The sequence below is a fragment of the Kockiozyma suomiensis genome, assembly GCF_038497685.1.
Source record: "Kockiozyma suomiensis strain NRRL Y-17356 unplaced genomic scaffold V2V93scaffold_9, whole genome shotgun sequence".
NCBI classification, from domain to species: domain Eukaryota; kingdom Fungi; phylum Ascomycota; class Lipomycetes; order Lipomycetales; family Lipomycetaceae; genus Kockiozyma; species Kockiozyma suomiensis.
In genome coordinates, this window is record NW_027117672.1 from 36,233 (window position 1) to 50,745 (window position 14,513).

General features: G+C 42.7%; 6 protein-coding genes across 6 annotated transcripts; 2 read left to right on the forward strand and 4 right to left on the reverse strand.

The window, feature by feature from the left end:
• The first annotated feature begins 417 nt into the window (after positions 1-417).
• On the forward strand, positions 418-3,042 carry V2V93DRAFT_274053 (uncharacterized protein). The gene is made up of 2 exons (XM_066907180.1): positions 418-696; positions 760-3,042. The coding sequence occupies exons 1-2, from the start codon at positions 524-526 to the stop codon at positions 2,717-2,719; spliced, it is 2,133 nt and encodes a 710-aa protein (XP_066764847.1). The 5' UTR covers positions 418-523; the 3' UTR covers positions 2,720-3,042.
• On the forward strand, positions 3,043-5,550 carry V2V93DRAFT_273998 (uncharacterized protein). The gene is made up of 3 exons (XM_066907179.1): positions 3,043-3,519; positions 3,582-3,636; positions 3,688-5,550. The coding sequence occupies exons 1-3, from the start codon at positions 3,366-3,368 to the stop codon at positions 5,477-5,479; spliced, it is 2,001 nt and encodes a 666-aa protein (XP_066764848.1). The 5' UTR covers positions 3,043-3,365; the 3' UTR covers positions 5,480-5,550.
• Positions 5,551-7,009, reverse strand: V2V93DRAFT_274118 (uncharacterized protein). The gene is made up of 2 exons (XM_066907181.1): positions 6,734-7,009; positions 5,551-6,674 (listed from the first exon to the last, which is right to left on the reverse strand). The coding sequence occupies exons 1-2, from the start codon at positions 6,779-6,781 to the stop codon at positions 5,622-5,624; spliced, it is 1,101 nt and encodes a 366-aa protein (XP_066764849.1). The 5' UTR covers positions 6,782-7,009; the 3' UTR covers positions 5,551-5,621.
• A 340-nt stretch (positions 7,010-7,349) lies between these two features.
• On the reverse strand, positions 7,350-9,299 carry V2V93DRAFT_371409 (cytochrome C1 family-domain-containing protein). The gene is made up of 6 exons (XM_066910501.1): positions 9,162-9,299; positions 9,013-9,051; positions 8,675-8,853; positions 8,544-8,607; positions 8,206-8,487; positions 7,350-8,136 (listed from the first exon to the last, which is right to left on the reverse strand). Exons 1-6 carry the CDS (start codon positions 9,216-9,218, stop codon positions 7,825-7,827), a joined length of 933 nt encoding a protein of 310 aa, XP_066764850.1. The 5' UTR covers positions 9,219-9,299; the 3' UTR covers positions 7,350-7,824.
• Positions 9,300-10,536: 1,237 nt separating this feature from the next.
• On the reverse strand, positions 10,537-12,754 carry V2V93DRAFT_380942 (uncharacterized protein; the record flags this gene model as incomplete). Its single annotated transcript, XM_066912084.1, has 2 exons — positions 10,537-10,719; positions 11,126-12,754. 2 exons carry the CDS (start codon positions 12,752-12,754, stop codon positions 10,537-10,539), a joined length of 1,812 nt encoding a protein of 603 aa, XP_066764851.1.
• A 149-nt stretch (positions 12,755-12,903) lies between these two features.
• V2V93DRAFT_371413 (HIT-like domain-containing protein) lies at positions 12,904-14,480 on the reverse strand. The gene is made up of 5 exons (XM_066910502.1): positions 14,314-14,480; positions 14,016-14,254; positions 13,825-13,937; positions 13,680-13,772; positions 12,904-13,613 (listed from the first exon to the last, which is right to left on the reverse strand). The coding sequence occupies exons 1-5, from the start codon at positions 14,378-14,380 to the stop codon at positions 13,199-13,201; spliced, it is 927 nt and encodes a 308-aa protein (XP_066764852.1). The 5' UTR covers positions 14,381-14,480; the 3' UTR covers positions 12,904-13,198.
• Positions 14,481-14,513: the final 33 nt, after the last annotated feature.

Here is a 14,513-nt window from a genome sequence, read left to right on the forward strand (position 1 = left end):
GGTAAGTTTGTAAAATTAGAAACTATGTGGTCGAGCATGTCTGGAAATATTCCTATTTATCTTTTCTTACTGAAATGAGCGCAGAAAACTGTTAACGGCAGCCAACTCGGTGTTTCGCAGAGATCTATAGAAATGGTCAATGGCATAGTCTATGCTTAGTATTATTTCATTCATTGATTATTTATGCGGATTGCTATGTTTGTGAAGATTGATATATGCGTTTATTCATTTGGTTGTTGTTTGAATAGAACTTGTAGCTACAGCAGCTGCGTATATACACGTCGATGTAGATATCATATATAAATCACTACTTGTCTTACCTCTCCAAATAAGAATTCTTGTTCAATCGAGTTAGTTACTATGAAAAAGATAATATATTAGTATATGTACCATAAAAGAATTAGAGTTACTACAAACCCCTTAATATGTTCGCATTAGGCTCTACAATTGTCCGGACTAGAGCCGACTATTCTCACGGCTGCTCATCAATATCATATTCGCCTTTCTTGTTCACGGATGCATTATGCCGCCTAAGCAGTCTGCAGCCGCTATGGCGAATGCCGAGAGACCGCGTTTTGCCTGTCGCCATTGTTCGTCGACATTCAAACGCAAGGAACACATGACCCGTCATGAGCGGTCGCACACTGCTGAGCGTCCTTATGAGTGCAGTTATTGCGAGACTGCATTCACAAGAAAGTTAGTACAGAATTCTAAATTTTTTGAAAATAAGTAGAGCTTTTATTTAATTTGGAATATCAGAGATCTACTAGTAAGACACAAACGAACCTGCGCTGTCGCGAACGCCGCCCAAACCGGAGATGAAGAAGAGGAAAATATACAAATCAAACCACGCACAGTAACCATTTCCAACAAAAAGAAATTTCTTGTTGAAAACGACAACGAAGAGGAAGATGAGGCGATGGAGGATGATACGCTTCGAGTTGCCTCCGAATATGATCCTTCTAACTTAAGTCAATTTGATCATCTAATCCCCCCGGGCGAGCGAGAAGATTCTATGTATGAGACCGGGACTGAGTCGGAGACGTCTGCTAGTGGAGATTGGGATTCGGTACCGGATGATATATCTCCGTCAGATTCCGGTTCGCCTCAGCCTGATTGGATCGACGCCGCAATTTCAGACTCTGCCGTACTGTTCACCGAGCCACTACTTCACGACTTGTCATGGGTTTTGATGTCGACATGTGGTGTAGATATTTCGGCGTCTACTATTGCTGTAGACGAGCTCAATGGCTATATTGCGGCGTATCGCATGCATTATGCCAAGCAGATGCCAATAATACACTCGTCAGTGTTCGAGTGCGATTACATTCCTTCGATCGATATATCACTTCTTGAAGATATCGATTTATCTGTCGCTGCAAACTGTGTTCTTTTGTTAATGGCTGCTGCTCTGGGAGCCACCTACTCTTCAATGCATGAGCCGGCACGACTATTACGCGATATAAGTTTCAAATGCGTGGTAGCTCTGACAGAGTTACCAGCCACTCGTCAGTCGGAAGAGTTTTCGCTTGGAATTATGCAGGTGCGCCTCTTATGCGGTGTTTTTGATGCTTGGAGTGGTAATAAGCAGCTAGCTGAGCGGGCCCTTGACGAGCAAGCCGCTTTGGTACGCGCTTGTGTCACCGGGATCTCAAGGAGGTCTTCGCGAGCTGTAGAGTCATTTAATGCATGGAAAATTCGTGAGTCGTATCATCGCCTATATTGGGGGTACTATACTTTTATGTCAAATCTATATCTGTCTTTCGGAGACATTTGTCCGCTTCCAAGAATTGGTACGGAAAAGCTGCCCTTGCCAGAGTCTGATGCATTATGGGAAGAACTAAATGAGCAATCCTGGCAAGAGCTGCTGTGTCAAGTAGACGAGCCAGCGACTTCTGATGTAGCTCTTGCGCGTATCTTAGCTTTCAGTGATGTGAGTGGTTTAGTTACTGCTGATGCAGCAGATAGTTCGTACTCTGGCTTTGCAACCTGCGTTATGCTGAGAATTTTGCTGCATCATTTATCTACGACAAATCAGGTTCTTCGATTTGGTGGAATTCATAGTGTTCCCGCGACTATCGAGCTTGACTATCTGCGGAATTTGTCATTTGAACAAGTCGATCGGATTGTTGCTCACCTATCTGCGCGATCATCTCGTCAGAGTAAGTCGTCGACACGACCACAGTTTGAAACGCTCGTTCATATGATTAAACTGCGAAGGCTCAACCTGCCTGCTACGCGACGACTTGGGGTTTTAAGCAGTCTAGTACTAGATGAAGATCTTGGCCTTGATCTATTGGAGGCTCTGGAAAACAGATGCAAAAGATCTACAAACGTAACAAAGACGTTGTCTACGTGTCTGACCTATATCCAGCCTTATTTGTTCAAGCGAGGTCGCATTGACAGTATAGAGGAATTATTGTGCACATGGGAGTCTGTGCTTTGTCTGATAATTTGGATCCGAACTATTGAAATCAATTTTAGCTCTGGAATCAGTGTTCAGCCTGAAGAAGCAGCCATGATAGACGACGTGACTCGAATAGTGACAAACAAACGTAACACTTTTTTCCAAGCGACAGCCCCAGCTTCCGGTCAAGAGAAAATGTACTTAACCACCAGATTGGCTTATACCTGGTGCGGCGTATTGCAAAAGGAAGATATGCTTAGTTGCGGAGAGCAAGTGCGGGTATTTTTGGCAAATTTGATTTCAAAGCTATGATTGGGAATGTTTGTGAGGTTTTTTTTTATGGCATTTAAGTCGATTGGAGGCGTATTTGTGTTATGTCTTACTTTGAAGTACTAATAAATCGTTCATCTCGCAAATGCTGCTTGTCAGTGGAAGTATCAGACAAAGCAAAGTTGATAAAGCTGTTATCCATGTTGATAAAATAGCTTGCTGAGGGTTTTGTGTTAAGATTGCCACTGTTTTTATTTTAATATTACGAAACACGAAGGGAGTACGGGCTCAATATATAGACAAATATTAATCATTTCGGATAACTACCGGTTGTTATCGTTAGCCGGCACCTAGCTGTATGTAGGTCTTGTCTCAAGGAACCTAATTAGTCGAAAAAGGACACGATAGGCCTCGAAGTTACTTTATCGAGGAAGCTATTCAAGATAATAGCTTGATTCTTCTCTTCGTGGACTCAGAAGCAATGCAATATGTCACTTCATTTTCTCGAGGCGGAAGTTAAGATACGATTGGGGCGATTTGGTCGCAAAGTTATGTAAGCGCAATCGCCAACATCGATTTACCCTTCCCCGCACTTCAGGTGTAGAGTGAGCGCGGAATAGTGAAACGTCGGACCCATTCATTTTCTTCTCTTCTACAGTAGATTGTCGATCAAAACAATCAAAATAAAATGCAATCAGTTTGGCGAGCATCAGGATTTCAGCACAATCGTCAGCCATTGAGGACAGATGACGCAGCGAGTGCTGATGGTTACATCTTTATCTGTGGAGTATGCAGAGCAAGATTCAAGAGGAAAGAGCATATGACTCGGCATGAGCGGTCGCGTATGTTGAATAACCTATTTCAACTACATTTTTTTGCTTTGGTTAACCAATGCATTTTTTAGATTTGGCCATTAAACCTTTCAGTTGCAATTTGTGTGGAATATCATTTGGAAGAAAGTATGTATAAAATCAGTGACGCTAGTACAAGATACTGACTACAAGTAACAGAGATTTATTAGTTCGTCATGCTCGGAGGTGTAAAGACAAGAAACTTAAGAAATCGGAGCTCAAGGTAGATCATGAATCCGAAAATTGGGACTCGATATTTAGTGCAACGGAATATTCATTTTCACCAAATTTATCATTCGAGCCTATGGTTATCGAGGCGGCTCTAGCTTCTAATGGCCCAAGTGATGCTTTCCCCTCTTTTATGAATGAGTTATATGTACCTGAGTCTAACCTTGACTTGGTGGCAAAAAATGAAGCATACTCGGCAGCTATCCATCATAACCTACTCTCAGCTCTTCACTCCCAGATGGATTCTACGATAATCCTAGATATTAACGTGGAAGAGTTTAGGCTTCTGCTGCAGACGTACCAGCAATGTCCCGAATATCAACAGCCAATTACCCACAGTTCTGTTTTCTCAGATTTTGCAGACCTTGAAGATGTGACCAGCGCAATTGCTCATCAAGAGAGATGCCTTCTCTTGATTACCTGTGCAGCTCTAGGTGCGATATATTGCGGTCGGCCAGAAACTGCTCGCAAACTGCGGGATGTTTCCAAAAGATTTCTGACTCTGTTAATCAAACGCAGTCAGTTTGAAGATCTAATCGAGGATGAGAGTCTGGTTCATTTACTACAGGCTCGATTACTAAGTGCTTGTTTTGACGCCTGGAGTGGAGAAAAAGAGCTGGTCGAATCTGCTTTAGATGAACAGCTTTTGATGGTCCGAATGTGTATGAAATTTACGTCAGGGAAGTATGAACGTGACATCACTAATTGGAGACTATGGATTATAAGAGAGTCTTTCCATAGAGTGTACTGGGGTTGTTTTTCTCTAATATCTGACTTTAATATTGCGTATGGAGATATAACCTTAGATCCTCTAGTTCCGAGCAGACTCTTCCCTCTGCCAGAATCAGATGTACTGTGGGAGGAAGAAGATGAGGAGAGATGGATGAAGTTGGTTGCAATCTGTAATGAGCCGCCGACGGTGGACGAGGCGACGGCCAAAATTATCGAAAAAGTTGACACAGGAGATTATGTTCCGGAATCAAATTCGGATTTGTCGGCATTTGCAACATGTGTCTTACTTCGACTCGTTATGCATCAAATATCAGCTGCTAATCATGTTGTCAACTGTCCTGTGTATTTCAATTCTCAACATATGGAATCGCATAAGATGACGACAAGTCTGCTACAGCTTTCAACGACACAGATTGACCGGCTATTAACGCATTTATCTTTCAGGTCCATCCAATTTAATTACTCGCCCACTCGCTTTAGTACAGAATCATTGCTTCAAATTATCGAACTACGTCGTCGAAAATTGATGGACTCCAAACATTTAGGTCTATTGTGTAGTATTCTGCTTGAGTATGATGGAGAAAATACAGTCGAAGATTTTCTAGGCTACAAGACTGTGAAATCTTCAGAGATCTGTCAGACTGTGATTATTTGCATGGAGTATATCACGCCGTACGCAATATGGGGCTCCCGAATGAAAACATTCAAGGAGTTATTGTGTACATGGGAGACAGTGTTGTTGATAATAGCCTGGCTGAGAACACTTACCCTTCAAGGCGAACCTATGACTGAGCTCGAAGAATCGGTGGTAAGCCACGTTAAATGGGAAATAGGTCATTTATCATCCGAAGCTGATGTTGAGAAAGACAATTGTTATGAGTTGGCGAAAAGATTAGTGAAGATCTGGAGAGGAGTCTTGGGTGAAACTAGTAGCTATGGGACGCTGCGGAAGATGCAGCAATTTTTTGATCAATTGGCGTTGGTTATGTGATTATGAATACATTGTTCTGAATGCTTTAATCGTATTTTTAGCAATAAGCTCAGAAAATATGACTTTATTGCATCATTGTGCTCTCGGTAAAAGCTATGATCTTCACTTGCTACTGAGACTTTCTCTTAAGTAACTAGACTAATCAATAGTCTTCTACAAACTCAATATCAGCAGGAAAATTCATATTGTTCTGGCGTCGGACTTCGTCCATCAAGCTCATGGCAAACACGCTTTCATCGAGAGGATAATTTTCATCCTCCTTCTTTCCATCTCGAATATCGCGAGCGACGGCGTCGGCTTCCCAAAATAGACCCTGGCCGGGAATCGGATATTCCAATGTACAAGTATCCATCCCATTTCCCTTAAGTTTGACAAGGATCTTTTCAGGACGGGAGCCATGAATAGGGATAACGATCTCACCCTTGGTTCCCTGAATGCGGATAACGCAGTCGGCGGGAGAGTCGGTCATCATAGAAGCAGTGCCGATACACATGATCTGAGGTTTCTCCCAGACGGTTATGACAGTAGTCGACTCATCAATCTCAGGACAAATAGGAGAGCGTAGCATAGATGCTTTCAATACAGTAGGCGGAGAAAGCTCGTTATCAGGGTGATGGTAGCAGGAAAGGAGCGTCCAGACATTCATGTATACTCCTAGATCGAGCAGGGCGCCTCCGGCGGTGTCTGCACGATACATTCTCAAGTCCCTGGCAGGGTCAAATAAAACTGAAAAGTCAGAGAAAACTCTGTGAACCTTTCCAATGATCCTTTCTTCATGTAGCATGCGTTTAAATGCGATCGTAAGAGGGAAGAAACGAGTCCAGACGCCTTCCATCAAGAAGACATTTCTCTCCTTTGCAACAATTTGCAAGTGCTTTGCCTGAGCTGCATTCACAGTAAAAGGCTTTTCACACAGCACATTCTTCCCAGCACGAAGAGCCTCGAGGGTGTTTGCGTAATGCGAAGAGGCCGGAGTGGCGATGTAAACGCAGTCAACTGATTCGTCCTTGAGTAACTCAGTGTAGGTTCCGTAGGCAGTGATCTCCGACTTGAGCTCGATTGGGGCAAACTCGTCAATAAAAGCTTGAGCCTTTTCAATCGAGCGGGATGCAACAGCAACGGGAAGATGAGCGACGTCGCTGACTCCTCGAAGTGCCGGGTCCGCGATGAGATCCTTAAAGAAGAGTTCGGCAATCTATATCCTAAATTTTGTTAGCATCCTAAATAACTTCAGAGTAGGACTCGTCAACGTACTCCACCAGTGGCAATAATACCCCAATGCAGAGTGAAATGGCCAGCCATTGTGCTCTATAATCAATTGAGCGAGTAACGATAGTGGGCGTCGAAGGAGTAGGTGAATCCATCTAAACTAGTGTGCGGCGTGCGTGTTGATATCGGTCCCTTACTCTTGAGATATTGACTAGATACATACTATAGACTTAGCACAAACTTGTCTACTGTGAATGTCATCTACAGAGCCATTTGTTCAAGGACTGAGCATCGTGGAAGAGAGCGGGCACGGATTCTTGGCACTATTCATCATTTAGTCGCAGAGACCTTCTGGAAGAGACAACAGACTAACATGTTCCTCCAAAACCAAGAATATACTACTTTGTATCCAGGCATCATCATAGGCTCCGAATAGCAAATATATTCTAGCTTGAATATGAGAACTTGTGCAGGTGTGTGAGATTCCAGTTTAAGTATTGGATGTTGCGTTGCTACCGCTTTAGGAAATCTGCCGTTTAAATACCAATAATGTATTATCAAAGATTGGCTGGCTTGAATACTTACGCTGAAACAAAATATCCAGAAACAGTACACATGATAGTCAATTCGAAGATCTATCTTTACTTACTGCTCAACTTGATTCAACCAGCGGTCATAAAAGTAAGCTTGTTAGAAGATTCTACATTACACATTCTGAGTTGCACGCGCGAAAACTGCACGCATAAAAAAAACAAAAGCACTTATACAATCTTCTTACATAAATTCCGGAAGATAAAAGATAATAAACATATGAATTTAATAGAAAAAGTAAATGCGCACAAACAAAATATAATATCAAAACTCCACTTCTAAAGTCACGCAGCATATTTCTTAAAATCATCAATAACAAATGCAATCAAAGCATTCAGCACATTCTTTTAAGTAAATACAAGCGTAACAGATTTAATCACGTAAAGTCCAATTATGCAAAGACTAGCGACACTGCTTGAGCCCTCACCATTTTTTTACTCTTGTTTATATTAGAATAGGCATTATAGTAGCCAACATCAATCGCAGAAGTACAATTGATAATTCCCATACATACATAGCTCCAATTTGTCTGTCTGTTTAACAAATTAGAGCTTGGGCGGCTTATACACAATTCTTCTTGTCTTGATCGGACTCCACTTGAATCTCTTGACCCAGAGCGAGATAGCCCAAAGGGTACCAGTGATGATCAAAACCTTAAGACCTGTCTTCTTTCGCACGTCATGCTCAGGCTCAGCAGCCCAGTTCAAAAAAGTAGTCACATCCTTAGCCATCTGCGAAGTAGTAGCGGGAGTGCCATCCTCGTACTCGACAAGTCCGTCAAAAAGAACACGGCCCATAGCAATGCCACCACCGGGGAAGTAAGGGTTGTAGTTCAAACCAGGAGCAACAGTAGCACCCTATATATAACATAAAATCAGAATCAGGGTTACTATTACAACGATTCTCGAAGTATGAAAAGTACTTACAGCTGGGGGCTCATCAGGGTATCCTGTCAGCAAGCTGAAAACGTAGTCGCAGCCACCGTGACGAGCCTTGATGATCAAACTCAAATCGGGAGGGAGAGCGCCCTGGTTAGCAGCACGGGCGGCCTGCTCATTGGCATAAGGAGCCGGAATGTAGTCGGAAAGTTTACCCGGTCTCTTCTCAATTTCGCCCTCGTCATTGGGCTCGTCGTCGTATTCAAACTCCTCAGCCATAGCCCGGACTTCGTCGGAAGTATGTGTAACACCAACAAGTGTACGCCAAGCCTGTGTCACGAATCAGCAGCTTCTTTAAGAAAAGCACAGGACATTATTAAACTTACAACCAAGTTGAGAGAGTGGCAGGCAGCGCAAACCTCCTTGTAGACAAGGAAACCACGACGTAAACTAATCAACTATCCGTCAGTACCTCTCCAATATATTAACAACCAGAAAGCTATTTTTCGGTGCGTACCTAGAGTGATCAAAAGTATCCAACCATCCATTGTGCGACCAAGGATACTCAGCAGGATGGAGTCCATGCTCGGCCAAGGTGACGGCCTTGATTGGGTTTCCGTAGAGGTTGACGTACCACGCTGCTAAACCGCCGGTAGCGACGGTAGCAAGAACAGCATTGCGGGTAGCTCCCGAAACCTGAACATGGTCATATAATTAGCGTTCAATTCGTTTTGGGTGCTATCGATGATAGTTTGACATGCGCAATAGTTGATTTTCATGTGCATTCGCTCAATCAATTTGCGATCCAACTTGTCATCGCTGTAGTATTAGACAGGAATTCAGGAATCAATTTACCTCTCCAGATGCCTGCTTGGTCGAAGTCGAAAAGCCTCTCTGTTGTAAACAGTTAGCAAGTTGTAAAGACCGGGCCATCGGAATCAAAAGGTTTTTTCTCGGTCCTAAGTAGCCGAAACACGAGAACATGCAAGAAACAAATAACATACCGAGACAGAAGATGCCAGTCTCTTAAAAAGAGGAGATCCGGATAGTCGGTTAACCATGGCCGAACAGAGTGGGTGATGGTTAAGAAGAAAAGTACGAAATTCAACGGAGAGGAAGAGCGACGGGAACTTCGCGTCTGCCTCGAGACGCTGCGCACTAACACAAAACAGGCCCGCGCCGATTGGCTGAGCATAAATGTAACGTTTACTTTGCATTTGAGCCGCTTGACCTGATTTGCTCGCGGCTCGGATTGTGCCACGTTTTGAGTAACATTTATGCAGGGGCAAATTGTAGTCTAGAAGCAAGAGCCAAGTCTTCGGTGCGGAATCATAATAGTTTATATACTAGTTAGAACAGAAGCAATAGAAAAGCGCAGAGCTGCACCATATGAGCTAAAAATAAAAACAATTACTTGTCGTCATTTTCAAATGTCAATTGGTGATAAACCATCGAGTATAAGAAACTCTACAAGGAAGACAGAGAACAGAGAACGGAGAATAGTATATAGCGGAACATCACTATGTCAATTACGGCGGTGTAAGGCTGACCAGCAACCCAGTCAATATGTTGGACGGTCAACTGCCCTCGTCAATCTGCTAGAAGGAATAGGCCAATGGCAACAGCAATAGTAATTGCTAATTAACAAACGTGATTCGAAATCTTTGCAACAATGCAGACTGAAGTAAAGACTACAATGAGCTTTCGCAATTTTATAATGCGAAGCTGCATCCGATTGGTTAGGGAGACATCGATATCAAATATATTTGAAAAATTTGAATAATAAATCCAAGACTACCGAGAACATATGACTTGAATTCCATAGGAAAAGTCACCCAAAATACCCCGAACTGGTTTTAAGTAGCGCCTTAGCTCGATCTAATCTGTAATCTGGCTAGCGCCAGCATTAATGATAACTACGCTTCACGACAAGTCTCAGCTTAGTAATTAGTTCACTCTTTTGAGTCTTTTGGAAACTGTAGAGGGAATCCAAGACGTCTCGCACACTTTAACATACTGCTCTCTCGAAGCTTTCTCAGCTAACGTGGAGCCATTATGTCTGCAGCAAATGAGAGAGTCTAATCGACATTGAAGATTGGGAAACAAATATCTTGCTGGTTGCTGTATAAATTATCTTCATTGCAACGATTTCACATTGTAGATGATCTATGCCGTCATCCAAAATATATCTGGTGATTTCTTCGAAAGAGTCTCTCTCTCCGGCGACAACTCTCAAAAATGACAACATCAGGACTCAGGACGTCCAAGAATCCATTCAATAATAGCATATAACAAATTAATAAGAGAAAAAATTACCGATAGCATCTAACCCGCTTTCAAAATTCCTTCAAATTCTTCGAGAATAATGCGATACTTCCTTCATAGATCGTCTGTTGGCATATGCGTGAGACAATCCGAGCGCAACCTTCGTTGTTTCGCTGCGATATTTACAGCTTTTGCACCCTTATCAGCATCCATCACGACAGGTTCCTGAGATATGACACCGACAGAATGGCCAATAGTGCCATCCTCTTCCTGCTGCTGCTGCTGCTGCTGCTGCTGCTGGCATCATACAGCGGAGAATTTGAAGATACCTAGACTCCTCTTGATCGAAATCTAGCTTTTGTTCGGCAACTGTGTGCGTGGATAACTTGCGTTAAAGTTGCACAGGACAGTCAAGGTCTTGGGAAAAGCCCTCTGGAGGGTAAGCTTGCATTCGAAGCATTCTGCTGTATCGACGTCGTTGAGCTCTAGATCAAACTCGCGGATGTCGGCTGAAAGTTGGCGCCGACCGCCGACTTTCCGTTATTTCAAGGGCGTTGTACTAATAGTATCTTAGATAAGGAGCGCTTCTATTTCTCCATAAATTCTATATTCCTTTATCCAAACCTGTAGCTCCCCTTTTTATTCTATACTCCAAAAGCCCCTATTCAAACATTCTACGTAATCAAAACTACTCAAGACTAACTTCGTATCTCCGCTTGGCTTCTCTACTCAATGCAATACTCTTCTCAACTCCAAATCCATCTTGGAATAGTCCTTGGATATCCTCCAGTGTCAGATACGACGTCTCCGGATAGAAACAGTACACCAATGCTTCACCAATCAGACACATAACTGCATACAGCACAAACGTGCCGCCCGGAGTAATCCGTTGCATCAGGGTCAAGAACGAAGCACTGGCAATCAAATTCAGACCCCAGTTGGTCGCGGTGGCCATTGAGGTTCCAATACCACGTACAGACATTGGAAACAACTCAGATTGCTGCCATGGAACACTACCAATTCCGGTAGCATAAAATGCGACATATCCGATCATTGTGACAATCACCACTTTCGCCCAGGGACTCGAAGAATCTACCGCGGAGCCCATATCATTCAATACTTTTGAGATTGCAATACCTGTCAACACAAGCATCACCGCCATAACCCATAGCGTTGATAAAAGTATCCGTCTCCGACCACTCCTGTCAATAAGATTGAATGCTACCACTGTGAATATCAAATTCGTGCATGCGATAACCAGCGATACTACAGCAGGATTACTAAATCCAACCATTTCAAATAAAGTCGCAGAGAAGTACATCATCGAGTTAAATCCACAAACTTGTTGAATTGCCTGGAGCCCACAAGCAATGGCAAGGGATCGCAGATAAGCTGGTACTCCAAATATTTGCTTTATCTCAATTCCCAGCTTTTGTATTCTCGATATATCGCCATGTTCCTCGTGATTAAACTCAAGCAATAACTTGACCTTTTTGATGACCAGATGCTCATCGACCGGACCTGCACGGCCAGAGTAAATATTTCTTATTACTTTTTTCGCCTGGTCAATTTTATTGGCACGAATTAAAAATCGTGGAGTTTCCGGCATAAAAATAAAAACAACCAACTGGATCAATGCCGGAACACACCCGAAGCCAACCAGCGCTCTCCAACCCCCATGTCGATCTCCCAAAATTGCACCGAAAACATATGCAATGACTTGACCGCCTGTCACTGCGATAGTATTGATAACAACCAGTCTTCCACGATAGCGACCAGGAGCCATCTCAGAAATATATAGTGGGGCGACAAGAGATGCAATACCGACACCCCATCCCATAACAAAACGACCTTCGACCATTGCCGTCACAGAATGCGACCCGGCTTGAACTAACGCCCCAGTGACAAACAAGATATTGGCACCTAGGGTAACCCACTTACGGCCCAGTATGTCAGCCAGCGTGCCTGCAATGATAGCGCCCATGAATGCACCAAAAGATGTGGCGGACGTGATCAGTTCTTTATCCTCAGGAGTAATCTCCCGACCAAGGTCGGTTCCAGTTGCAATCAACGCGGCAGAAATATACCCGGTATCATATCCAAACAAGAATCCTGAGAAGGAGACCAGTACAGTCAATAAGAAGATAAATGGGATATTAGGTTCTCCATCTTCAATATCTGCATCATCACTTTCAAATATATCGTCGTCAATAGGTTCAGGCGGTGCCTCATAAAGATCGTAGAGAGAAGTAAGTCCTTGCTCAGTCAAGTGAGTTGGATGATTCCCATCACTGCGCAGTGGGTGGCTCTCGGATTCCTCTGTTATGTTCATTCTTTCGTATTTAAACTGTAAAGAATTATAACTTCAAATATTAAATAAAAACTATAGCTGGCTATTTAACACGGACATTCTTTTTGTTTGCTGAACGAAACCGCTCTTTGTTAGTCTGTCTGGCTGCACGCAACACAAGAACTGGGGAAGCTGCACTATCGCGGTAACCGCCTCGCATGGCTTTGAGGATCACGTGACTCATCTTTCTGATAACAACAGCGTTCATTGTTTGTTTTACTTCTGGTTATTATTAGTTATCAATAGGTATTTCTATTGTGGTTAGAAAAAGATAGGAAATGCAGGTAGAAAAGTAGAGATTCCTCTGTCGGCTGCATCGTAAACGAGAAAGATTCAGATAGTTCCAAGAAGGATCACAGTCAAAATGTATGTAATACGCATTTTAATCAGTGATATCAGCCAGTAATTTTCCATTAAGAAGGGATCTTATATATCATCTGCTAATGACTCAAATCCTGTCCACAATTCAGAATTTTCAGCAAGCAAAAAAGACAGAATCGAATTCTCAAATCCGGCAGACTCGGTAGACATTTCCTCCAGACGAGAAATTACATCATTTAACATTATTGCTTTCCCAATTGCGGTCCCATCACCAGCATCGTATTGCACATTTGTGACATGAATATGAAAGTGGTAGTAAGAAGGAAGGTAATGTACGTAAAGTCGGAGTTGAGAAGGATGAATGTCGCAGTATGTGGCGGCAACATTTGTGATTATCTCTTTTCGCACTTTTTTAAGCCACGGAATATGCGTTTTATTCAGACTTCGTACCGAGAATATATCATGGCGGTGTACTATGGCCACTAGATATAAGGAATCCATCGTGGTTCGATCCCACTTCCTTAAATATGATAGTCAATATGGTTTCTGCCGTACAGAACTCTACAAGAATATTTTGCGAACTCACAAATCTGGAAGTAATATGAATCCCTCCAATGAGTCGGAGTTTTCGTACACAATTCTATCTGTCTCCACCTTGTGTTCCAGAATGTTATACACCCTATCATCCAGTCAGCTGCCCAATCTATGCTACTACTTCAATGCAGTACTACCATTGAATACGACTGCCACGCATCTTCTCAATATATGGCAGATGAATAGATTTATACATTGCTGGTGTTTCAGTAATCATTCGCCGCCGAGGAATAGAATACTTTGCGATATGCTAAGAAATGAATGATATATCAGCCTCTGAATAGTGACCGTATAAATGTAGTGACCGTATAAATGATCTGATACGTACAGTCTGAGTTGCGGGCCAGATAATGGACAGTTTGGCTGCGGGAGCAGATTCAACGTCTTGCTGCAAAGTCACCATAAACCATCTATAAATGTCATTTTCGTCGAGTAAACGTGCACCGATCACTCCTGTACTAGTCAACTTTTCCATATTGTCAACGTCAAAAGCTGTTTTTTCAGCAATTATAATGGCAGATTCTAAGTTGATCTCTCCTAATAAATATATCATTTTTGTTTTAACATCTGGTTTAGGATTAGCATGCTGAAAATCTAGAGTAGGCAAGATTAGATATTAGGCTCACCGTGATTGAGCACTCTTTCGAACTTGAACAAACGAATCAGCTCTGTTCTGTTCTCCATCTGTGCCATTCTTCTATCGAAGATCTATTAAAAAGAGGATTGAAAAGTGAGGTCTATTTTTTAATGCTGTGACGTCTGAGAGAGTGTGGTTTTCATTGGCAGATTGATGTGAGCGCGTTTAATTAAGGTTGCTGTGTTCTCA

Excerpts from the sequence above, each read along its gene's own strand:
- V2V93DRAFT_371413 (XM_066910502.1), bottom strand. The coding sequence starts at position 14,380 with ATGGCACAGATGGAGAACAGAACAGAGCTGATTCGTTTGTTCAAGTTC. Across the intron at positions 14,255-14,313 it reads CGAAAGAGTGCTCAATCACG|ATGTTAAAACAAAAATGATA; the intron begins GTGAGCCTAATA and ends ATCCTAAACCAG. Across the intron at positions 13,614-13,679 it reads TTCATATTACTTCCAGATTT|GAAGTGGGATCGAACCACGA; the intron begins GTGAGTTCGCAA and ends ATCATATTTAAG.
- V2V93DRAFT_274053 (XM_066907180.1), top strand. The coding sequence starts at position 524 with ATGCCGCCTAAGCAGTCTGCAGCCGCTATGGCGAATGCCGAGAGACCG. Across the intron at positions 697-759 it reads GAGACTGCATTCACAAGAAA|AGATCTACTAGTAAGACACA; the intron begins GTTAGTACAGAA and ends TTGGAATATCAG.
- V2V93DRAFT_273998 (XM_066907179.1), top strand. The coding sequence starts at position 3,366 with ATGCAATCAGTTTGGCGAGCATCAGGATTTCAGCACAATCGTCAGCCA. Across the intron at positions 3,520-3,581 it reads GACTCGGCATGAGCGGTCGC|ATTTGGCCATTAAACCTTTC; the intron begins GTATGTTGAATA and ends TGCATTTTTTAG. Across the intron at positions 3,637-3,687 it reads GGAATATCATTTGGAAGAAA|AGATTTATTAGTTCGTCATG; the intron begins GTATGTATAAAA and ends TACAAGTAACAG.
- V2V93DRAFT_371409 (XM_066910501.1), bottom strand. The coding sequence starts at position 9,218 with ATGGTTAACCGACTATCCGGATCTCCTCTTTTTAAGAGACTGGCATCT. Across the intron at positions 8,488-8,543 it reads GCCACTCTCTCAACTTGGTT|GCTTGGCGTACACTTGTTGG; the intron begins GTAAGTTTAATA and ends TTCGTGACACAG. Across the intron at positions 8,137-8,205 it reads ACCCTGATGAGCCCCCAGCT|GGTGCTACTGTTGCTCCTGG; the intron begins GTAAGTACTTTT and ends TGTTATATATAG.
- V2V93DRAFT_274118 (XM_066907181.1), bottom strand. The coding sequence starts at position 6,781 with ATGGCTGGCCATTTCACTCTGCATTGGGGTATTATTGCCACTGGTGGA. Across the intron at positions 6,675-6,733 it reads GTATTATTGCCACTGGTGGA|ATTGCCGAACTCTTCTTTAA; the intron begins GTACGTTGACGA and ends TTTAGGATATAG.